This window comes from Rhodamnia argentea, chromosome 2 (genome assembly GCF_020921035.1).
Source record: "Rhodamnia argentea isolate NSW1041297 chromosome 2, ASM2092103v1, whole genome shotgun sequence".
NCBI lineage: Eukaryota > Viridiplantae > Streptophyta > Magnoliopsida > Myrtales > Myrtaceae > Rhodamnia > Rhodamnia argentea.
In genome coordinates, this window is record NC_063151.1 from 28,676,622 (window position 1) to 28,700,152 (window position 23,531).

Consider the following 23,531-nt stretch of genomic DNA (forward strand, 5'->3'; position numbering starts at 1 on the left):
TTCAATAATCAATCAAACATACTATTAATGTCACTTCATTAACATGGTACACACGTACAGATGCATCATCCATAGAATTATCGGTCTGGTTTTCCAATGTCCAGCTTATGAACTTCTAATTCACTAACTTGCATGTCCAACCTATTGCACCGGGTCCATAAGCACCGATTTTATGTGATCTTTCAGCGAAATATGAGGATTGGTATAGTGATCTCCTCCGTCCTTGTACAGCACGTCCATCACTCGGGTGAGGTTGAGAATTCCCATGAGAAGCGGCATTGCGACGGCGGTCGGGCGAAGACACTCCTCGTTCATGTCCTTCCATGCGTCCTCAACTTGCTTGCGAAGGTCGTTCTCCGCTTCTCGTTCAGTGACGCCGTGTTGCCTCATGTAACATTGCATTGCCGAGTCCGCATGTTGTCTCGATTGCTCAAACTGCAAAGATACATATAAAAAGACGCTTAAACAAGACCATCGATGTTTGAAAAAATTATCCAAAAAGTTCTAAACCTATTGCATTTTTGCCAATTTATTCCTAAGCCTTTTAATTTTGTCTAAGTCCTAAACTTTTTCGCTTTTTGCCAATTGAGTTCTATTGATTGAGAGTCGCTGACGTTGACCCTGATCATCCCTACATGGTACGTAAAATGTTTCCTAGTAGTTGGGAGACGTGCCGGAACAAAAGGTACCTTGTGAGTGGACAAATCATCCATGAGCCTGCAAATGACTGTTGAAGCCTTGAGGATCTTTGGGTCGTTGAACAACCAATCTAAATCGTCTTTCGTGACAGTTTCCGGCATTCCCACAAAGGACGTGATGGCTAACAATGGATAACCACTGGATACCTGTGCAATGGACATGTACTCGTCCATCGTGGGCTTGTGTTGTTGGTGCAGCCATTTTGCTTCAGCAAAGTAGCATCTCGCTTGCCTTTTCATCTGAAGAATGCAAAAGATTATTACGTTGATACCAATAGAGGATAAACAACACTTACGATTTTAGATTACACTAGAGACAGTCCGATCTTACCGCTTCTATCGCATAGTAGAGGCGGTACGATCTTCCTGTGCAAGCCAGTCCTTCTTCAATTTCGATGTACACATCAATAAGTGCTTTGTAAAACACTTGCATGTACCCTGGAAGTTCATTTATGCAATCGATGTCCCACCTGAAATTATAAGATATTATAAGATAGGGTATACACACGAGGATTTGGGAACCACTATATTGCCCTCGTTATAACTATGAAAAGGTTGATCAATCGACTCCATCATCTTTCGGCACATCTAGTATTTCATGCAAATATAGATGAAACAAAATCGACCAAGAAGCAGAGATGAGAATCTAACCTTTGGATTGCTTGACTGAAGAGCTCTAACTCTTCATAGGTGCCATAGACATCATATATGTCATCAAGAACTGAAGTGAGTGCGATCACTTTGGTCATCATTCCTCTAGCAACCGCTAAGTCGGGCTCAAAATGAACTCCTAATATCCAAAAGTATCCTTCCACGAGCCTATCTCTTGCGAATGGTAACTTGCTCTTGAAGTCTAGACCCATCCACCACCTACATGTAAAAGGGAGCAATGTCCATTACTTAGTGAAATCCTTCCACGGAGTATAAACTCTGAGTCAATTTTAATCATGTGATTGCACTATTGATCAACCTTGCAAGATCAGATAACTCCTCCTGGTGTTGCTTTTGCAAGCGGTTGAAATCTAACTTGGCTAGCAAAATTAGGACTTCGTTATGTGAAGGTTCCTCTTCGTACATGGAGATGTATCGTCTGGCCTCGAGCCTCGGCACGCCTCGGCGAATTGTTTGCTTTAAGGCGTGGCGGACTTGTGTTGCGAGAGGAGGGTTTAGTTGCTCTTTGATGGATTCAAGATGGGTTGAGCTGAAAGAAAGCGCTTGATCAAGAACCTCTTCTCCATGCACGCTCAAATGGCTAGCTTCATACAAACTCAGTAATCCCCGTACGTCGCCGGCATGTTTCTCACTGAACTTTCCACTGGCATCCTTGAACTTGTTGAAGATGTCTGCTTATAGACCAGAGTGAGTGAAATAAGGAATTTCAATTGTAAACATCCCTAATTAGACGGAGATCCTTCACGACCGGTCTTAAACACCAGTGACGTGCTGGTTACCGGAAGAGTAGATATTATCAGTAACAACAAGAAAGGGCGACTCACCACATGAAATTCGGTAGCCATGTTGTCGCAACAATCGGAAGAGGAGAGCAGCCGTGTAGAGGTCATCAATATCCCGATCCCCGTTGTTGCGAACAAAACATGTCTCATTAAGCTGTGTCAACACGTGATCGATCTCACTCACGAAGTGGTGCGCAATGCCTAATCGTTGTATTTGATCAATCATGTCCAGATTCAGGAGCGGCTTGTCCGCATTAGCGTATAGCGACCTCTTCACTTCGTCCTTCAGCTTCTGGATTTCTTGTTCCGCCTCCTGATCATGGCCATCATCCTACGCACAACAGACAAAAACATATGTCAATTTCTCTCCGATACTAAGTGCATTAAAAGTTCATTGGCCCAAGACCTATTCCTATAATGTTGCGTTTTGGTTTATCTTCTACTTCTTTTTCTAACTTTAGTAAGGAATCGATGTCGTAATAGCATTTTGCTAGGCAAAATTACACTTGGCTCTTTTCTTTAGCATTAAGACGACGATTTGCTGAATTTTCTGGACACATTTTTTGTTGGCCTTCGTACGTAGATGTCAGACCGATACAAAATGGTGAACCATAAAAGCAAGCATGAGATACGTATATTTTACAAAATGGATTTAATCTTCATGGCCCCTTTTGTGTACCCGATTTACGTATTTCGATGTTCCATGCTCTCATTCACATGACATGTGAGAGAACCACGACCATATGAGAGGAGGGGGTCAATGCCATAATGAGATGTTTCTTTTAGCAGAGGGCATAAGGCGAAATAACCAAAAAAGTCTTAAACTTATTGTACATGTGCCAATTTCAGTCATAAGTATTTCAATTGTAATCAATTGGGTCCTAAACCTTTTTCACATTTTGCCAATTGAGTCCATCTAACCAATTTTGACTGGAAATTGCTGATGTGGACGCCGACCATCCCACGTAACACGATCGGCGCCGATGTGAACAATATTAATAATATTTTAATATTTTTTTTTAGAAATTTCTTTTGTTTTCTTTACTTTTTCTTTTTTCTCCTAGACTTAGGGTGGGCTAGGGCCACAATGCCCTCATCTAGCCAGATTTGTTGACCCTCGCTCGGCCAAAGTCTAAGGGGTAAAAATAAAATAAAAAAAAAAATAAAAAAAGAAAAGGAAGAAATTTATAAAAGACCAAAAAAATATTATTAAAAATTATCTCACGTCAACGTTGGCTGTGCCATTAGGATGCCTAGAGTCTACATTCATGATTTTCGGCCAAAATTGGCAAAATATGAACAAATTTAGGACTCAATTGGCACAATTGAAATGTTTTAGACAAGAAAATTACCAAAAAAGTCCTAAACCTATTGCAATTGTGTTAATTCAATTATAAACCTTTTGCATTTATGTCAATTCAGTCCATCCGACCAATTTTGATTGAAAATCGCTGATATGGACGTTGGCCATCATACGTGACGCAACCCACGGCCCGCAATAACGTGGACACCTTTTAATAATATTTAATTTTATTTTTTTTTTTCTTTTCTTTTTCCTTTTCTTTCTCTTTCTTTTTCTTTTTTTCCTTCCTTCTTCCTCCGGCTAGTTGCTCGGACTTCAACGACCGGCTGGAGGTGAGGGCCAACAAGGTACGGCGACCAGCTAGAAGAGGAAGAAGGAAGCGAAGCAAAATAAAAGAAAGAGAAAGAGAAAAAAAGAAAAATAAAATAAAATAATAAAAAATTAAAAATATTATTAAAATTGTCAATGTTAGTGTCTCGGTCACGCCACGTAGGACAGCCAATGTCCATGTCAGTGATTTTCGGCCTAAATTGGCTTGATGAACTGAATTGACACAAATACAAAAGATTTGAGTCTCAATTGAACAAAAAAAAGATTTTTGATTGAATTGGCACGATTACATTAGGTTTTTGAGTTTTTTGGTAATTTTCCCGATTTTAGACTCAATTGGCATAAATACAATAGATTTAAGACGTTTTTGGTAATCTCCCGAGGACATAGTGTGGTATTGTTGTTTTTCAACCTTCTTTTGTCTTCTTATAATTTCCAACTTTATCTTTTTTGTGCGGAGTAGGGAACGCGTTTATGTAGGAGACCAAATGTTATCATGTAAGCGATGTGGTGGAACTGAAGGAAATCGAAGTAAGTCTACAAAATGCAATTGCGGAAAAACAAAAGCAGAAGATAACAGAAGGATTACTGACCACTGAGTTGGAGGGAGAAGCATATTTAAGGAAGTAGTCCCCCCATATGCTCGGATGATAACCCGCCGACCGACGTTCGATCGCGTGGCTTCTTCCTTTACCCGGAGAAGAAGATGGAATCGCTGAAACTTGCGACATCTTCTCTGTCTCTTTCTTTATGTTTCGGTTGCGGGTGTTGGACCGATACACAAATGGAAGAGCAAGGAAAGGTTTTCTTTGCCGTCGGAACAATCAAAACTTGATGTCTATTTATAGACATCGTGTTCATAACCACCTCGTCTTAGACTTATTTTGAGACCCACCAATCACATTTTGATGAATCATACACGAGTGAGATTATCAATGGCTTAAGATTTCACCACCGCCACTTTTGTCAACATTCACGAAAAGATACTCCTAACGAGGAGCTTTGGCGTTCCTATGCCCTGTTAAAGCAACTCCATCCTTCTACTAAATGCCAACTACAAAGTCACATTTTTGGTTAACAACAACTGGCATTTAATACACGTGGGTTAAAAAGTCTTGTCTAAGGGTTCCTAAAACGGATTAGTAATCTGATTTGACACTATGTATAGAGATTTATGTGCCCCTTACACGAAGGGAGGATGACATAAATGGTGCTTGAGTTTTGACCTAACTTGCGATGCCATTCTTTAAGTTTTAATTTGTTTGATAGGGTCCCTTAATTTATTGTTAAATGTTCAATCATCCCAAACTACTGGAAATGTTCATTTGAGGTCCTGATTCACCTTGGTTTTGTTTGTTGAGATGCCTTATTGATGTGTATTATGAAACACTGGCATTTAGCGATTGCATTATTAATTTTCCTTCCCAAAGAGTTTTGTTAGTATATCCGCCTTTGGATGATTGTGAAAGTAACATCTTGTGAGTCACAAATTTTTGAAAGAAGTAAACCCCATAATAATTTTTAATTATTTATTATTTAATTTTTTTGTGGCCTAGAACATATCGGTAATTTCTCAATAAATTAAAGATAATCACATAATTATTTTTTATTACATCATCATCGGGTTTTATGCGGAAAAAAAGGGGGTTACAAGATATGGGGCCGACTGATCGACCACATTTAACATGAGTAGCGTACAGAATTTTGCAATGGCTGTTTAACCCGCGACTGGTGCAGGCTGTTAGAGCTACTCCACCCTTCATTTTCCAATCAGCATTTCCACAAATTTAGCTCGGCGATGGAGATGTAAGTGTTTGTTCCCACAACTTTCCGCTTTCATGGCCCCGCGCGGCGTCTGATCAAGAATGGACATGTTCATCATGTCGTGTGGCTCCTGATTTTGACCAAAAGAAAAAAAAAAACAAAAACCTGAAGGGGATAGTTGACGTGGTGTAAAACGTGGAAGGTGCATGAATGTTGGAGTTGAGAGATTTCAGTGGACTCGGCTGAGCTCGTGGCCCTCCCATACTTGGGTTTAATGTTGTAATTCAATTCTTTAGGGGTTACTACGACTACGAGAATTTGATTACGTTAAATTACTCTAACGTTCGTTCGGTACTTTTTCTGATTTGTTTCGAAAAAAATGTTTTGTCAAGCAAGTTGGATTAGTTTTAACCTAACCGACATATGACGTGATCATGCAGGTGCGCAAACATCAATGAACACTCAATAAATCAAAGCAATAGATAAATTTCTGGGGAGTGGAAGAAATTAGATACCTCAATGCAAGCGCATTAATTCCCTAACTGCCACAAAGCTTTTATTTAGATTGCTAAGTTTAGGCTTTAATCATTCTATGGTCTAACAACTCGGATTAATTCTTTTTATGTTTTCTTTTATCTAAATGAAAGCGATACTACATGCGATGCATGAATGCAAACTTTTGTTAAATGCAAATACACAGGTATGACATGAAAGAGGCTCGCTATTCTAGAATGTCATGAAAATCATTTATTTAAATAACCTAACTTTAATGACATATAAAAATGAATTCTAATCTTGAATGTCATGTAATTAAATGAGCCTAACATGCAATCTAAATGACGCACAAATGATGAACCTAATGTGCAACATAAATGACATGCAAGTAATGACACGGCACGAGTGTGATATGACATGGCAATGACATGGCAAACATGTGAACATGACATGAATGATATGACATAGTGAGAAAGAAAGATAAAAAAAAGAAAATAAAAAAAAAATTAGAAATTTGTAAGGAAATTATGAAACTATCCATGTCAACATTCGTCGTGCCATGTAGAACGGTCAGCGTTCGCGTATGGGATTTCCAACTAAAATTGATCGGATAGACACAATTGGCAAATTGTGAAAAGGCTTAGAATTCAATTGGCAAAATCAAAAGATTTACAATTAAATTGACCCAAATGCAATAAGTTTAGAACATCTTGGACACTTTTTCCTAAAACAAATGCACCCGGATTAAGCGGCCGACAACACTTTGTAGATAAGGCACAACTCTCTAAAAGCATTAACAGACTCTTAAACATCCATCTATGTAGCAAACTTGATGACAAGGCATGGCGACATGCAGGATAACAATATAGCAAAGATGGATGACATGGCATGTTGACATGCCATCTGAATGTTGGTGGCTGCAAACGGACTTCACGGGCACGGCAGGAGAACCAATGTGTCCGGCTGCTAGAACGTCCGGGAAAAAAAAACAAAAAAAAGACAGCAAAGCTTGTCGAATGTTGAACGTGAGAGTGCTGGACAGCGATCTGATTTGAATCAGCAAACCAAAAGCAACATCGCTGTTGAGAATGTGTCTCAATCTAAATAACATCGATATCGATACGTGATATGACACGCCACATTAACACAACATTTTTAAAAAAAATAGAGGTTTCCTACACGTTTGAACACGTTGTATGTAAGATATATATATATATATATATATTTATATATATATATATATATTATGTATAAAATCATAAAAATAAAGAATTTATAAAAAGAGATCTTATAATAAAAAAGGAAATTTTCCAGCATGGACTGCGGCCAGCTTACGGGGAAAAAAAAAGGGGGGGACAATAAAATAAAAAGAAAATTAAACCATTTGAATTGAATGCTCCAGATGTGGCTAGACCTCTGATTCTGAATGCCCACGCTCTCTCTCTCATCTCTCTCTCCTCTGTCATCTTGCGTCTCTTCCACTCCTCTCTCCTCTCTCATCATCTTGCGTCTTCCCCAGTTTAGGGGTGTGCAAATGACCCCCAACCGGCCGGGTTGGTCCGGTCTTGAGGTGGATGGTCGGTCCCGGTCCCAATAAATGGGACCGTGCCCGGACGGTCCTCTCGGGTTTTTTGCTCGCACAATAATATATAATTATTTATATATAAATTATACAATCAAAAAAAAATTGAAAACAAACAGAATAATAAAAGTCATGCTCATATTTTTCCCAACTCGCACTCTCTTCCTCAAGACTCTCTTTTTAGTCTTATTTTCATCTTGTTTTTGTCATTTTGTTTTTGAGTGCGATTGGTGATGTTTTTATCATGCATTTTTTGGTATTGAATTCGAATATTTTGGTCAAGTTTGTCGATCATAAAAGTCATATCAGTCGTTGTATTTTTACCTGGATAATTTATTAAGTTGACTAAATTTTCAAAATAATTAGGGGCCATCTAGTCGAAAATATGGGGACCGGTCTTATTTACCCTACCCCAGCCTCCTCTCTCTCTCTCTCTTTCTCTCGTTACTTTTTCAAAAAATCGTCACACTTCCCCAAGCTCACTCTCCTCTCTCCTGTGTTCTTCCCCGCGACATCTATCCCCCCCCCCCTCTCTCTCTCTCTCTTTTGGAACACAAACGCCTCACCTCTGTCTCGAGAAGCAGGCTTATCCAAATGCAGAAATAAAAGAAAAAATATATATTTACCATATCAAAAAAAAAATCTTACTATCGAGTGGAACTTGGCTCTATATTTAGCAACCTTCATTGCTCGGCAATTTAATTGCCGAGCAACCATCTGCTTTTTTCTTTGAAATTTTTTTATTGTTGCTCGACACTCAAAGTGGCAAGCAACAATCTTTTTTTTTTTTTTTGTAATCTTTTTATTATTTTCTTTTAATCATTTATTAATTTCTTTTTCTTGTTTTCTTTTAATTTTTTTATTATCCAATTTGTTTTCATTTAATTATTTTTTAAATTTCTTTTTCTCGTTGCTCCGCGGTCCCGTCGTCTCGCTAGCTCATGCACCATGATGACGCGCCTCGATTCCGCGGCCCCGTTCCCTCGCTCGCTCATTCTTCTTTTTCTTATTTTCTTTTAATCATTCTTTATTATTTAATTTGCTTTCATTTAATCATTTTTTTACTTTCTTTTTCTCATCGCTCCGTCCGCGGCCCCATCGCCTCGCTTGTTCGTTCGCTCGATGACGCGCCTTGACTCCGCGGCCCCATGGCCTCCCTTGTTTGTGGTGCATGAGAGAGCGAGGCGATGGGGCCGCGGATTCGAGGCGTGTCTTCGAGCGAGCGAACGAACAAACGAGGCGACGGGGCCGCGGAGTCAAGGCGCGTCATTGAGCGAACAAACGTACGAGGCGACCGGGGCGCGGAGCAACAAGAAAAGGAAATTTAAAAAAATGATTAAATGAAAACAAATTGAATAATAAAAAAATGATTAAAAGAAAACAAGAAAAAGAAGAACGAACAAGGAAGCGAATGAGCGAAGCGACAGGGCCGTGGAGTCGAGGTGCATCATTGTGATGCACGAGTGAGTGAGCAAACGAGTGAGGCGACGGGGCCGCGGAGTCAAGGCACATCATCGTGGTGCACGAGTGAGCGAGATGACAAGGCCACGGACGGAGCGACAAGAAAAAGAAATTAAAAAATGATTAAAAGAAAACAAATTGAATAATAAAAAGATTAAAAAAAAAGAAAAAGAAATTGAAAAATAATTAAAAGAAAATAAAAAAATTACAAAACAAAAAAGAGATTGTTGCTCGGCACTCACTGTGCCGAGCAACAATAAAAAAAAAAAGCTGCTGGTTGCTCGGTAGTTTAATTGTGGAGCAACCCACTTAGCTCGGCAATTTAAGTGCCGAGCAGGCCGCCCGAGCACCTGGTCTGGTAAATAATTTTTTTTTACATTTGATTTGAAAATTACTTTTATTTTTACTTATGTTTTGGAAAAAAGCCCTCAAGAAGCCAACGACTCGGCGACAACGACCGTTATTTTGGCTACCTCGTCTCTCGTCCGGCGCTCTCTTACTCTGTCCTCCACTGCTCATTCGCTCTCTGCTCCGGTGCACACGAAGCTCATCTCTGCTCGGCGCTCGCTGCTCGCTTTCTGGTCGTCACTAGCTCCTTTCTCTCTCTATCGTCACTTCCTCTTCCTCTCTCTCTCTCCCTTGCCAAGAGACTTCAGAGCTATGAAGCACCGACACGTGAAGAAGGCAACCGCGTCGGTGTCGGACACGCATCGGACACGGACACGCGTCCGACACGCTCCGATACGCGTCCGACACGCGGTCAACGCGTGTCGGAGATCTGACACGGAGTCAACGCCAGTGACACGCTCGGGACACGCGAGTCGGAGAGGAAGGAGGGCGTGAAAAGTACTGATCTGGAGCCATGACAGAGATGAAGGAGAGAGCCGGCGACCGCAAGTCGGTGGAGAAGGAGTGCGGGGAAAGCGCGGATCTGGAGGAGAAGACAGAGTGCAGAGTTGTAGGTAGAAGCAGATGCAGCGACGAGTAGAAAGCGAGCCAGCGCCAGAGCGAGCAGAGAGCGAACGCCGGAGGAGAGACGAGGCAGCTAAAATCACGGAGGTCGTCGTCGCCGTCGCCGTCGCCGTCGCCGTCGCTTGCTTCGCGAGACAGAGAGGTAGGGGCGACGCAAGATGAGAGAGAGCGCTGGGAAGACACAGGATGAGAAGAGAAGATGAGAGAGGAGAGAGAGCGTTAGCGTGGGGAACGAGATATTTCCTAAAAGTAAAGAGAGAGTGGGGGGAGGGGGAGAGGGGGGCAACACAAAATCAGAGAGAGGAGAGAGATCGTTGGGAAAACGCAAGATGAGAAGATGAAGATGAGAGAGCCATTGACGTGGGGAAGACGAAAGATGACGGGAGAGAGTGAGAGAGCGTTCAGTCTGTGTCTCATCAAGTCATTTCGGGAAGCATCCTTCGGTCAAGTGATTCATTTTTCTTTTTTATTTTATTATCTTTTTTCCTTGATTGGCTGAGCTTAAATTACCGGCTGAATTACAGTAGAAATTTATTTTTTATTTTTTGTAAATTCTCTATTTCTATAAAATGTCATAAAAATAATAAATTATCTTTGTATATAAAAAATATTCTTTTAATATACAACGTGTCCCAACGTGTCGGAATTTTCTATTTTTTGAGAAACGGCGTGTCGGCGTGTTGTGTCGTGTCGTGTCGTGTCATGTCCCGTGTCCCGTGTCGTGTCCGTGCAACAGACTTCAGAGTATATGCCGCTCTTACCTTGAGGAAATCTAGAGATGTGTTCGTTCCCACTCGTGTCCTCAACTCTATTTCCTTTCATGTTTTTACTCTATTCGACCGAGCCTTCCCATACTCATGTCATGAGCTGTGAGATTTATTCTTCCCTTTTCATGTTGTGCACCCCCGGAAATTTCATGATATGATTGCCCGTTTGCTTCTCAAGTTTTGATCAACTAACATAGTCTGTCCATGTTTAGCACGCCACGTGCATGTGCAAAAATATCGGCCATTTTAAATTATTAATGGACTTGGCCGTATTTTCAATCCACGGGCTCGGTTCAATTAGTTAGTCAAGTTCAGAATCTTCGAGTCCGTCTACCACCGGTCACATTAAAATACACTTTTCATGAGTTTATATATACACATATATATGCTTATGGAACTATATGGAATTAAATGATGTTGTTTTGATAGGAGTTGGGGGTCGATTCCTAATTTTCTACGCGATAAATTTCTAAAATGATTGGTCAAAACTCAGGTGTCGACAATGCGTAAAGTGCTTCTAATATGTGGATTGGCAGAGAGCGTAGATACTTCATTTCACGTGGACGTGGATTCACAAGCTCCTCCCTCCCTCTATTTTGCAGTGTTTTCTTAGCTCATCGCATTGGGACCATCCCACCTCTCAAAGCACTCAAGAAAGCTGCCTCTACATCATTAGTTTCTTACTTCCCAATTGGATTTCGCATTGCTTTTAGACAGTATGTACCAGTTAAGAGTGCCAAACTCTGGAAAGCTCATTTGAATGTGTCGAGAGCTGCAGTTACATGGACTATTGGTTCGTTTTTTTGCTCAGTTTTTTAGGAAATGCGACAAGGCCTTTGCCCAAGGTAGGTCCGGAGCTGCTTTGAAAAGTAGCATTCTCATAATGCAAAGAGACGTTTTTTTTTTCTTTCCAACTTTGACCTAGCTCAACTTTCATAATTTCGGGAATGTCCTCGAAAATTCTAATTGGCCTAGGGTCTGGCAACCTCAAGTGATGCTTGGGTCGCGCAACCCAGGCCGGTGGCTGAGCTCGATCAGCAAATAGTTTGAGATTTTCTTTTTTAAAGATATATTAACAAAAGTCTTTTATAAAGTGTAATTTTTACCGGACGCATTAAAGTCAAAGTTACTTCCCTATGTATTTGTAAAATACACTCTACCAAATACTACTTAGATCTCGGAAAAACTCCTTTAGCCGAAAGGCTTTTGCATTTTCCTAAAGACACTCTCCCGAAATTGAACCAAACAGGACCTATCTCAAATGTGGAAGATGCTTGGTCCCTATCTCAATTGTGGGATTCTCCTGTTACGCTTGTAATGAAATTCTACGGGACCAAGTCCATGTAGGGAGAGCTCTCATTAGGCCCTTTCCGACTCGGTAGCATCACTCTCTGTGAGAAGAAAAGATGTCTGTACGCCGGCCTTTGCACTTGTACCAGGTGTCATTCCTGCTTGACGTCCTCATTTTTTTAGGTGAAAGAAACCCTTCTCTCCTTTCCAACAGCTACTACTCCATTCACGTTTATTTTGGAATTTATGATTGCAGGGTCATTCTAAGATGCGATTACTCAGTCGCATTGAGTAATGATATGGATGAGTATAATATGACGAAGACTATGCAATGTAGGTTAGGTTTCCATTTCTGTTCGATATCGTAATACCGTACTAAGACCGTCATACACATATGTCAAATATAAAATATCTTTGACATTGATCAAGAAAATGAACCACACATAGTACACAGCATTAATATGTTCCAACGTTCACATTTCTTACAGACTCCTCTTGTTTTCCTTTATTTGGAATCAACTAGAAAGAAAAGGGGGCTCTAAGGCCAGAGGAGCAATGCTTAAGGGTTAACACAACACACAATTCAAATCGTACGCGAAGCTGCCTAACGCAATCAATGACGGCTCGGCACTCACTCTTGTTCTTCCAACCCATCACGTCACATTGGCAATGGATTGACGAGCAGACAAGTCACGAACTCTTTGAAATTGGTCCCAGCATTGACGTAGTGATCCGTTTTATCTTCATATACAGCGTGTGTGGCTCGTGCGAGATTGATAACTCGCATGAGGACCGCCATGGGGATGACGGTCGGATGGCGCAGCCCCTCGTTCATGTCCTTCCATGCATCGACCACCAGTTTGCACAGCTCCTCATTCGCCTCTTCCTCCGTTGCTCCATGTTGTTTCATGAAACACTCCACTGAAGAAGCCACGTGACCTCTCTCTTGCTCAAACTATTTTAAAAAAAAAAAAACACATCTCGCGAAAATTAATTTCTTCTCCGATTGATTATAACCTACGAGACATACCTTTTAGATAAGTCAATTTTGCTCGGTTCAGTTGTGTAGCTTTTGTATACCTTGTGTCCGGCAACGTCGTTCATGATCCGGCCGACTGCTCGCCCACCGTTCACTATATTGGGGTAGCGGTATACCCATTCGAAAGCATCTTTTGTTACAACATCTCCCATTCCCAGAAACGATGTCACATACGTCAGATCACAGCCGATGGTATTTAATGCAATGGGCAGGTACTCCTCCATTGTCGGTACGTGGCTTTGGTGGAACCATTTGGCTTCGGCCAAGTATGTTCTCACTTGGATGTTCATCTGAGAATTCATAATCAAACGTAAAGCTACGTCAACATTCGACCTTTAAGTGTATTTGGTGGACCTAGATATATGGCCCTCTCCCATCCTTATCTGAAAACTCGATGTTCTGCTTCAAGTGGACAGAGTAGAGATCGCATTTGATTGATGGAACTGTCGAATGGCTTACCGCTTCTTTAAAATAGAAGAGGCGGTATGATTTCCCTCTTCTGGTCACTTCGTGGCCTATCTCATCAGAGAAATCAAGAAGCGCCTTGTGGAATACTTGCATGCGCTTTGGCAATCCTTCTTTGGCATCATCATCCCACCTGAGTTCAAGTTTAGAAGATATAAAACGTGACCCTAGTCAACAGTCGATCACATTATAATAAGTAAGTTTAGAATCGGTAAACTAAGAAAAGCCTCCGAGTGCCAAATATACCTTTGAATTGCTTCCGTGAAGAGCTCTAGTTCCTCCCATTTACCATAGACATCGTAGATGTCGTCGAGAATGGAAAGAAAAACCAGCATTTTGGTGACTATTGCTCTAGCGATCTCGTATTCCGGCTCGAAATAAACTCCTACCATCCAGACATACAGCTCCGCAAGTCTGTCTCTAGCAAATGGGAACTCCCCCTCTATATCTAAATCGATCCACCACCTACAGTTAAACAATAAATCCAGTTTAAGGCAAACGCATCAATGATGCAGAAAGTACTTTAGACTGATGATCGAAAGAGATCACCGCTCCTTGTCACGTAAAAATGATTTAGGATAGATTGCAATCATACTAATCAATCTACAGCAATTTGGTGATTTTAGAACATCCAGCTACTTCAGACATGCTATCACGAAGTTAACCTTGTAAGGTTGCCGAGTTCCTTCCGGTATTGCTTTTGCAATGAGTTGAAATCGTGCTTAGCCAAGGAGAGCAGGACTTCATTATGCGAAGGATCCTCTTGGTAGAATTCAATGTAACGCCTGGTCTCTAGCCTTGGCAGACCCTTGTGGATTGGTTGATGTAGGGCATGACTCACTAGTTTTTCGAGACTAGGGCTTGCTTTTATTTTATCAATTGATTCAAGGTGAGTTCTAGTAAAAGCGAGTGCCTCATCCAACATGTCTTCGCCGTGATAGCTTAGATGGCAAGCTTCATATAAACTTAGCAGTCCCTGCACGTCGGCGATGATCGATTTGCTGAAATTCCCTTCACTGTCCTTGAACCTGTTAAAGATTTCTGTACGGCCAAATGGAATGTGGGAGAAGATGCTATCATGAGATGCTATGAAAAGCATCATGTTCAATATCTAGATCAGTTGGAAATGATGGAAGAATGACATACTAAACCAGGGTATTAGGAAAAAGGACTGTTCAACTTTCAAAGCGAGAAAATTTGAAGAACTCAGGATATGAGAATTATATACAGAAAAAGGTTAACGAACAAACAAATCAGCATCATAGTAAATTAAACATGGTGGTGATATTATTAGTGCACTCTAATCAATCAAATGGATTATCAAGCTACTGTCGGCAATATAATTTCACCAACTCATCCATCAATCAATGAAATTGGACTATGACATACCACAGGGAACATTGTAACCCTGTTGTCGAAACAATCGAAACAGAAGAGCGACGGTGTGTAGGTCGTCCTCGTTATCACCGTGGTGAAGCTCAAAATAGTTTCTATGAATTTGTTCCAGCTGGTCATCTATCTCAAGTTCAAAATGGTAGGCAATTCCCATGCGTTGGACTTGATCAATCAAGTTCAACTTCTGCGAAGGCTTATCCAAAGCACCTGTCAACATCTTCCTCACTTCTCCTTTCAATCTCTCAATCCGTTCCTCTGCTAGGCCATGGGAGCTCTACGATCGATACAAAAACAGAAAGCTCAATAACAACAACAACAACAACAAAAATAAGAGGAAAATGACATGAATAAAGTAAATTAGGTTGGCCAGGACCCGCTCGACCACGATAAGTGCGAACCGAAATCGCCTAAAGATTACGCCATTAAGACTAGTTTTGTTAATAGTAGAGAAGTTCTTTCCTACATTTGTTTAAGTCAGACCATATGGGCATGCCAAATGGAGTTTCCAATCAACTGGAACTTCATTTCTCTTTGCTTACCAAATGCTGTGGGATGATCCTCATTAATCCAAGATCATTATTCTTTTGTGCCCTCAGTTTTCAGAAGACATAACAACTGAAAAGTTTACAGAAAGTAATCCAAGAAGAACAAAAAAAAAAAAAAAAAACTTAAAATGCTACCATGGGGTTGGAGTCAGAAACATATTTGAGAAAGTAATCCCCCCATATGGTTGTATGAAAAATTCCCGATGGGCGTTCGGCCACCGGGATTTTTGGTTGAGCAGGAGAAGAGGATAGGACTGCTGAATTCTGAAGAGACATTTCTCGAGTATGGATAAAGAGAACACCGGAGGGAGGGTAGAAGATTTTGTGGGTAGTGTCCAAACCTTGTTGATGGGTATTTATAGGCGGGAATTCATTGTATAACCGCCTTTGGATTTGACTGTATGCTAACAGTCGCTTTTGGGACATAAAAAATAATTAACAATAAATTAAAAATTGATATGGAGCCCGCTTAAGAATTTTTATCCATAGCATCTAGGGAACAAAAAAGGCAATAATAAATTTAGGGTCCGTTTGTTTCGTGAAAAATAGATAATTTGAAAAATATTTTTTCTAAAAATGATTATTTGTGTTGCTTGAAAGAAATAGCTAATGAAAAATGTCTTTATTATTGGCTATAATTTATGTATGAACATTTTCATAGACAAAAAAATATATTTTGTTCATTTTATTTTCCTAACAAAAAGGTCATCATTTTAAAAAAAAATATTCTCCAGATTATTTTATTTTTTACTAAACAAATAGAGCCTTATTTATTCTGCCTCCATCTATGTTCTGTTCATTACGTGAATGTCTGCGTATCGTGTTAGAACGTGCGTCGAGTTTATTAGAAAATTTGATCTGATGAGAATTTGATCTGGTGAGAATTATGGTCAAGATTGATGGGCGGAAATGCAATAATGCCCCCCGTCAATGTCAACGACGCCACTCCATCAGGGAGATAGCTTCGTTCAAACTGTAGAAAGGGGAAAGAGACGTAAGCCATTCGTATGTGGGGGGACTGGCAGGCCGAATGTCATAATGGCTGCTTTGCTTTGACAAATAATGTATCTCAAATTGCAGATCCTAAGAACCAAAATTAAAATAAAAGAGTCATTCCCAATATCAATAAATTCACCAATCACTTATGGCCTATTTAATAATATTTCTATTCCAAAAAAAAAGTGAGTCTAATTAGAATCAATTTTTTTTATTTTATTCTCTGGATGAGTTTTAAAGAATCATAACGCGTTTAGTAATTGTATAAATTTTTTGTTCCTGAAATAGAAACTCGTTAAGTAATTGCACAAAATTTCTGTTCTGGAAAATAATTTCTCTTCTCAATTTTTTTATTTAAATCAAATAATTACTTAATCAAATTTGATGACTTTCCTTAGACCCCACAATTGTGATCCTCTTGCACCATAACATCTTTTTTGCCAAAATAGAGATGCTTTAGATTTGTTCCTTGAAAAGATAATACGCTAAAATCGTTGTTGTCCTATGCTTCTCTTGAGGCTATGCATATGCCAAGGATGAAATAGATGACTCTAATGATTCTTTATTGCTCATAATGAATAAAATCCATTTCTGCCACATAGGTAGCTCGGTTTTATCTTTGGATACCATACGGATGGTCACCGATGCAGCATGGTACTCCGGCAACAAATTAGGCAAGGCTTAGGAAAAATCAAAAGGAAAGTTCACTAAAAATAGGATTGGCTAGTTGAATGGGCCAATTTCCTACTTTTCGGGATTTTTTTTTGAAATTTTCGGGATTTTTTGGAACAATTTCCCCATGAGGGACGAAATCATCATTTGGGAGAAATCAAAAGAAAAAATCATCAAAAATAGGATTTTCCAGTTAAAATGACCCATCTCCTAATTTTTGAGGTTTTTTGGGAATTTTTGGAATTTTTATGATTTTTTTCCTTTTTTTAGAATTTTTAATCATTTTCCATTTTTTGAATTTTTAATCATTTTCTATTTTTATTAATTTTCGAAATTTTTATTAAAAAAATAATATGGACCGGGTCAGGTTGACCTAGTCCACACCTCGCGGGCGCTCAACAATAATAAGAGAAGACTATTCTTGCCTTTTTTATCCTCAATAGTGTTCTTTTTTGAAGAACTAATTTTATTTTGATTCTTATTTTTGGTCCAAAAGTGTTCCCGGGAGCATAATCGAAATCGAAACCATTTGCGTTACCAAATATGTTTCTAATTTTTTTTTCAAATTTCGTGAAATAGAATTAGAGGAATAGAAACATTACAAAACAAGCCCTTAATTCATTAAAGTAATCTATTACCCTACTTGTTTACTTGTTATGGCTGGATTTAGCTCCACCAATATTGTATCTTAAAGAAAAAGGGGCTACAAAATGAAATCACGAAAAACAAAATATGGGTAGTGACACGGGACATATATGGATTTTCAATGCCTCTTTTTGTTACAATTATAAGTGGGTATGTACAAGAGATCATATAAAACGATATTCTCGTTTTGAATCTAACCAAATTGATCTAAAAAATTAGATGAATTGCTCCTAAAAAGTTACGTCGAAATGGCGCTAGTTAAGGAACTCAATATTCTTATTTTAGAGCTTACCAATTTAATCTAAACAACTAAATGGCATTAGCTTATGGGAGTTACTTCAGAAACCAAGAAAAGAAAGTCAAATTCATTTGGCCTATTTTATTAATCCCAATACAATGGTACCGGATCTAGTATGAATTAGCGTTCAAAACTTATTTTTCTTCTTAGGTTAGGTTGCCAACATCCCTTTGACTATACAATAAACAAGAGAAATATTTTCTGTTATTATCTATCTTACTATGGACTCAATATTTTTATTTTATACCTAACAAGTTGATCTAAAAAATTAGATAAATTACTTCTAACGGGTTACATTCGAATGACGCAATTTGATAATGTTACTTCCGAAACCAAAAAAAAGAAAGAAAGTAAAATCCATCTAGACTATTTCCTCAACTCCAATAAAATACACTTTGTACTGTACCGGTGATATGCTTCCCACATGCGTTGCCAAGCATGATGGCGGCATTCCCGCCCTTGAGGCAGGGAAAAGAGTCCAGTTTAGAGAGATGTAGTTTATACTTTATATGCATGAACTAAAGAATCAGGCCATCACCGGTCACGGTCATACGCATTGAAAAGGGATTGACAGGCTATTCAATTTAGGGAGGAAGTTTGACTTTGAAGTACAAAAAAGGGGGCCTGTTATGGTTGGGTTTAGCTAGGACATTATTGTAACGTCAAGAAAAAAGGCATACAAAATGAAACCGTGGAAGAAATAATATAATGGGTAGTGACGTGGGACAGTTTGATACCGATAGAAGATCATATAAAATGGATGTTCTTATTTTAAACCCAACCAATTTGATGTAAAAAATTAGATGAATTACTTCTAAAAGGTTACATCCGAATGGCGCTAGTTGATGAACTCAATATTCTTATTCTAGACCCAACCAATTTGATCTAAAAAATTTGATTAGTTATTTGAAGGGTTAAATTGGATGGCTCTGGCCGTCGAGAATTTATTTTGAAAACTAAAAAAAAAAGGAAAGTTAAATTCATTTGGACTATTTTTTTAATTCATGTTGTAATGCTATTGCAGAAACTGACAGAACCTCTCAATTTAAATTGACGTGAAATTGCCGGAGAAATACAACAAACAACAATAAAAACATTAGAGATTTACATGATTCGGTCCGAATGTCGATACGTGCTGTATGGGGAGAGAGCAGCAAATAATTCATTAATAATCACAGAATCAAAGTTACAATCAATCAATCAATCACCCACATACTTGAGTGTTTCTTGGATTACATTCAAATCTAAAGTATTTACAAATAAATAAATATCACAAATCGAGTGTTCAAGCCCATCGTTTACTTTCACCTTCGCACGGCGGCTCTTTCACTATGCGGCTTCGTCACGGCACGCTCACACATGGACGAAAGACTCTCCAAACCTCTGCTTTGCGTTCTTTGACTTGTTCGTGCCAGCCATAAAAGTAAAACGCAAAACTCGATGGTAGATACTTCAAAGAAAGAGAGAACCAAATCTGCAGGTTTGATGACCGAAGAGGATAAAGAAATATACCTATGAAGATTGTGCTTGCCGGTTGATATTGGAGGCTCATGTCTTTTTCTCTCATGTGCCAGAGATAACGCTAACCACCGCCACCACCGAAGAGGACGAAGGATATATCTGTCAAGATTGTGCTTTCCAAATCGACATCAGTTCCGAGTTTGACAACTTTCACCGCTCTCCAAAGGGCAACACTTCCTTGACCAAAAAAAAAAGCAACTCTTCTCGAAATTTCAAAAAGCACGAGGTTGAATTCCATGCTAATTAAAAATTCTTGTAATTTTGGAGGATTTAGCTACAGAAAAATTAGGAATGGAGGGCTTTTCCCTTTTTTTTCATCCGACTCTTTGTTCGTAAGAATGCAAATTTTAAGAATAAATGATTGTTCTTCTCCAACCTTTACCGCTCAACCTAAAAGCAGGCAGCTGATGTGTTCCACTTAATAAATAAGATTCTATGGTTGGTCAATGAAGCATCATTGGGGTGATATCATAGTTCTTATTAAGTGAAGACGATGGAGCTGATCCATAAATTTTCTGTTCTTTTGCCGCATTTTGTTCAAAGGATTGAAGAGAGATAGTGCATTAAGCTATTCGCAATGGCCAACTTAACCTCTTCCTCAGGGATAATAAATGAGGAAATCCCGAGAGATCTGCCGGTACTATCCATACTAGATCTCACCAATTGTTCATCCTATCTCCTCTATATTCTTGACAACCCATCTTTGTTTAGTAGAGTCTTTTAATAGCCAAGAAAATGCGACTGGATCTCGTATGAGTTAGGGATCAACACTTGTTTTTCTTCTTCTGTTAGGTTGGCTACGTCCATAGTAAAAAAGAAAAGAATTTTTTTATGTTATTATTATGGACTCAATATTCTTATTCTATGCCTAACCACATCACATGCATGTTCTTTGCGCTCTTTCACAGGAATACGAGTAAACGTAGAATTAAACCTACCGAAGCGCATCTATTTTACTACTCCCAGAGTATTTGACTATTCATCCTGTCGTGACTGGTATGGACATCTTCAAAAAGTTCAAGGACGAAAATGGGAACTTTGATGAAAAGCAGGTGGCTGGAGATGTCTTCCCGATGAAGCGCTCCGACTATTATCGAATATTCCTTCTGCTGCGTTTGTGCAGACGATCTTCAACAAGTTCCAAGGACGAAAATAGGGAACTTCGACGAAAAGGATGAGGCCAAGTCCGTACGAAGCCGGCCATTTGCGGGTTCATCAAGGGCATTGTCTCGATGAAGCGCTCAGAGTATTACTGACTATTCCTTGTTCAAGGAAGAACACGGGAACTTCGATGAAATGCATGTGGCTAAGTCCGTACGAAGCCAGCCATTTGCGGTGCATCGTTGCTGCAGTTTCTAGGTGCTTCCAGTGTAGCATCTTTATGATTCGCTGGCTGCTGGCCACTCTGCGAGGGCCATGGCCCTCACCAGCGAACGGTTGGGCTTCGTGGGTCTCGCTAGATCTAGGCGAGGGTTGGACCCCACGTCGGACTTAAAAGAAAAAATAATAAAAAAAGAAAAGAAAAAATAGCTTTAGCAATATAACTTTTTTTTAAAAAAATTCATAAGAAACAAGTTTTTCTAAATTATACTAAATATGAAAGTATTTTAGCAATATGGATCGGATTGGGTCGGATTTGTGTTGAAAAATTTGCATTACAATAATGATTTTTATATGGATTTCATTCAAAAAGCCAAAGTAGATGAATTTTAACCCTACTGAGCTATAGTAAACATATACAACCCCATTCTTTATGGCGGCTCACCGAGACCTCAAAAACACATACGGTCGGGTAAGGTTAAACCCTCATCTACTCCCAAAAATCCTACAACGATCCTCGGATTAATGTCCACAAGCTCCATCACCGCTCGAAAATGGTTAACAATGACGGGGTGAGAAATTAATCTCGGTGAGTCAACGCCTAAGCCCGGCTAGGGCGTTGATTCATTCGGATGTCCTAACAAACAATCACATCAACATAGAGCAGATATTTCAATCACATGCAAGCTTAATCTCCAAGCTACACATAATACGATGCGGACTTGACTCAACAGTCAGACCGACCACCCCAATTAATCCATTGGCAAAGCATCACAAGATTTGCATACACAGGACACCACACGTAATCCATTTATTATCGGAACCGACCCGTAGATCCAATAGGCTAGTTGGTGCTCTTCCGGCAAGACCCGGCATCATTTCTTACTTCCGGCGACGACTTCTGATAGTCCATGTGACTCCGTTCGAGCAACGAGAAGACAATGATTGTCGACACGGCACTGAGCTAATAGGAATCCTAAAAAGGCTTCGACCCTTCACAAGCTACAACCGGCAAACGAACAACTAGAAGACAATGGGCGCGCGTCCAGCAATGATAAGACAATGATTTCCAGGACCGACCAACCGGAAGACAATGGTTGTCAGAATTATCCCATTATGTGACCACTCAAGCACTTCGACAACCAGCTAATTCATTTCTTTGAATTAGGTCAAATGCTCACGCTCGCATGTCCAAATACTTGGCCCAAGGCCATTTTCGTGCAAAATCATGCAATTTGATTTCATACGAGGTCACATGAATGCGCAATTATATCGATTGACAAATCAAGTAATTTGGAGCGATTATCCTCTAATCGGACCCCCAAAGCAATCTACAGTCAAATCCAACATTGACATCCAATAATTCAATAATCAATTCATCAATTGCAGCTAGTCAATTATTAGTCACAATTTCAATTTCAATTGACCGCCAATCGCGCTCTCGTCTCTGACCTATCGCTCGCTCGCGATCAATCAACACAATCAATCCAATCAATCAGTTCTACTCACCAATTAGCTATTGACAACCTAGCTAATTGACTAATCTTAACTAATTAAGGTCATTTAGCCTAAACCACGTTTCTATCTTGCCCGACCGTAATTAATCTACCTAAACACCCTAATTAGCTAATTAATTTAATTCCGAACGCAATTAGCATCCTAACCAAGGGTTAGGGGGTAACTCACAATTTTAATTAGCTCGTGCAAACTCAACCCGGGCGATGACGACCCGAACTCGGCCCGGCACGACGATCCAATCGACGACCCGTGATCCAACTTAAACTCCGGGTTTCGAACTTGGCCAAGGGCGGTCCAATGAGGCAATAACCTCTTCGGGACAGACGACAGGGCTTGGGGACAGGGTCTAGGCTAATAGTGGCTGGTCGGCAATGAACAGTAGCTGGGCAAAGAAAAACTGAGTAGGACAGAAGCATTTGGGGCTGCTCGGAGGGGATTCGGGTGGTCCAAGGGCTGAGGGAAGGTTCGGCCACGATCGGGGTCTTCGGAGGTCTTAGGCACAAGAAGTCCAGGCAACGTTAAACATGGGATGTTCGGGTGAAATAGGGGAGGCGGGGCGGGGCTATTTCAGGTTTCTATAAGCGGCGGCCGGCTTCCGATGGCTCCGTGGGATGACTAGAGGTCGAGGGCGACGGGTTGGGGTAGTCGGCGGGCGGTGGGTCGAAGGTGAGGCGGGAGAGGGTGGAACAACCACAAGGGCTCTGGACGAAAAAGGTGTAGGTGGCTTCTCATTAAGGTGTCCTGCCCGTGCGGGGGGTAGGGGGGGGCGGAGTGGGCGCTGTATAGTGGTGGTTAGAGAGTGGCCAGCCAAAGACCGGCCCTCTCGGACTCTAAACGGAGCAAGGGGTGCGTGGGTCTTGTCCAGCGACGAACGAGCGACTATGACGTAAGTGGTCGGAGGTGGTGGTCGCACAAAAACAACCAAGGAAGAAGATGGTGGCTCAATGAGTGAGGGAAGAGGAAGAAGAAAGCGTCGCGTAGTGAACAGGGGGGAGCAAGCA

General features: G+C 40.2%; 2 protein-coding genes across 3 annotated transcripts in view; both read right to left on the bottom strand.

Moving 5' to 3' along the window:
• Nucleotides 1-4,612, bottom strand: LOC115737298 ((-)-germacrene D synthase-like). The gene is made up of 7 exons (XM_030669346.2): nt 4,379-4,612; nt 2,195-2,483; nt 1,669-2,041; nt 1,350-1,568; nt 1,030-1,168; nt 690-938; nt 1-435 (listed from the first exon to the last, which is right to left on the bottom strand). The coding sequence occupies exons 1-7, from the start codon at nt 4,514-4,516 to the stop codon at nt 142-144; spliced, it is 1,701 nt and encodes a 566-aa protein (XP_030525206.2). The 5' UTR covers nt 4,517-4,612; the 3' UTR covers nt 1-141.
• Nucleotides 4,613-12,645: 8,033 nt separating this feature from the next.
• Nucleotides 12,646-23,531, bottom strand: part of LOC115737309 ((-)-germacrene D synthase-like) — a 47,800-nt gene continuing 36,914 nt past the window's right edge. Inside the window, exons 1-7 of one of the 2 annotated variants that reach the window (XM_030669369.2) lie at nt 15,696-15,836; nt 15,010-15,289; nt 14,286-14,661; nt 13,867-14,085; nt 13,615-13,753; nt 13,197-13,445; nt 12,646-13,071 (exon numbers count right to left, since the gene is read on the bottom strand). In XM_030669369.2, the coding sequence (XP_030525229.2) occupies nt 12,775-13,071; nt 13,197-13,445; nt 13,615-13,753; nt 13,867-14,085; nt 14,286-14,661; nt 15,010-15,289; nt 15,696-15,836 (1,701 nt within the window). In that variant the 3' untranslated portion in view covers nt 12,646-12,774. Of the gene's footprint in view, nt 13,072-13,196; nt 13,446-13,614; nt 13,754-13,866; nt 14,086-14,285; nt 14,662-15,009; nt 15,290-15,695; nt 15,837-23,531 lie in introns of those variants that run through there. The other variant, XM_048275391.1, reaches the window with a different exon arrangement.

Coding starts and splice junctions, on each gene's coding strand:
- LOC115737298 (XM_030669346.2), bottom strand. CDS start 4,516: ATGTCGCAAGTTTCAGCGATTCCATCTTCTTCTCCGGGTAAAGGAAGA. Junction 1,169..1,349: donor TTCAGTCAAGCAATCCAAAG/GTTAGATTCTCA, acceptor TTATAATTTCAG/GTGGGACATCGATTGCATAA. Junction 436..689: donor ATGATTTGTCCACTCACAAG/GTACCTTTTGTT, acceptor GTATCTTTGCAG/TTTGAGCAATCGAGACAACA.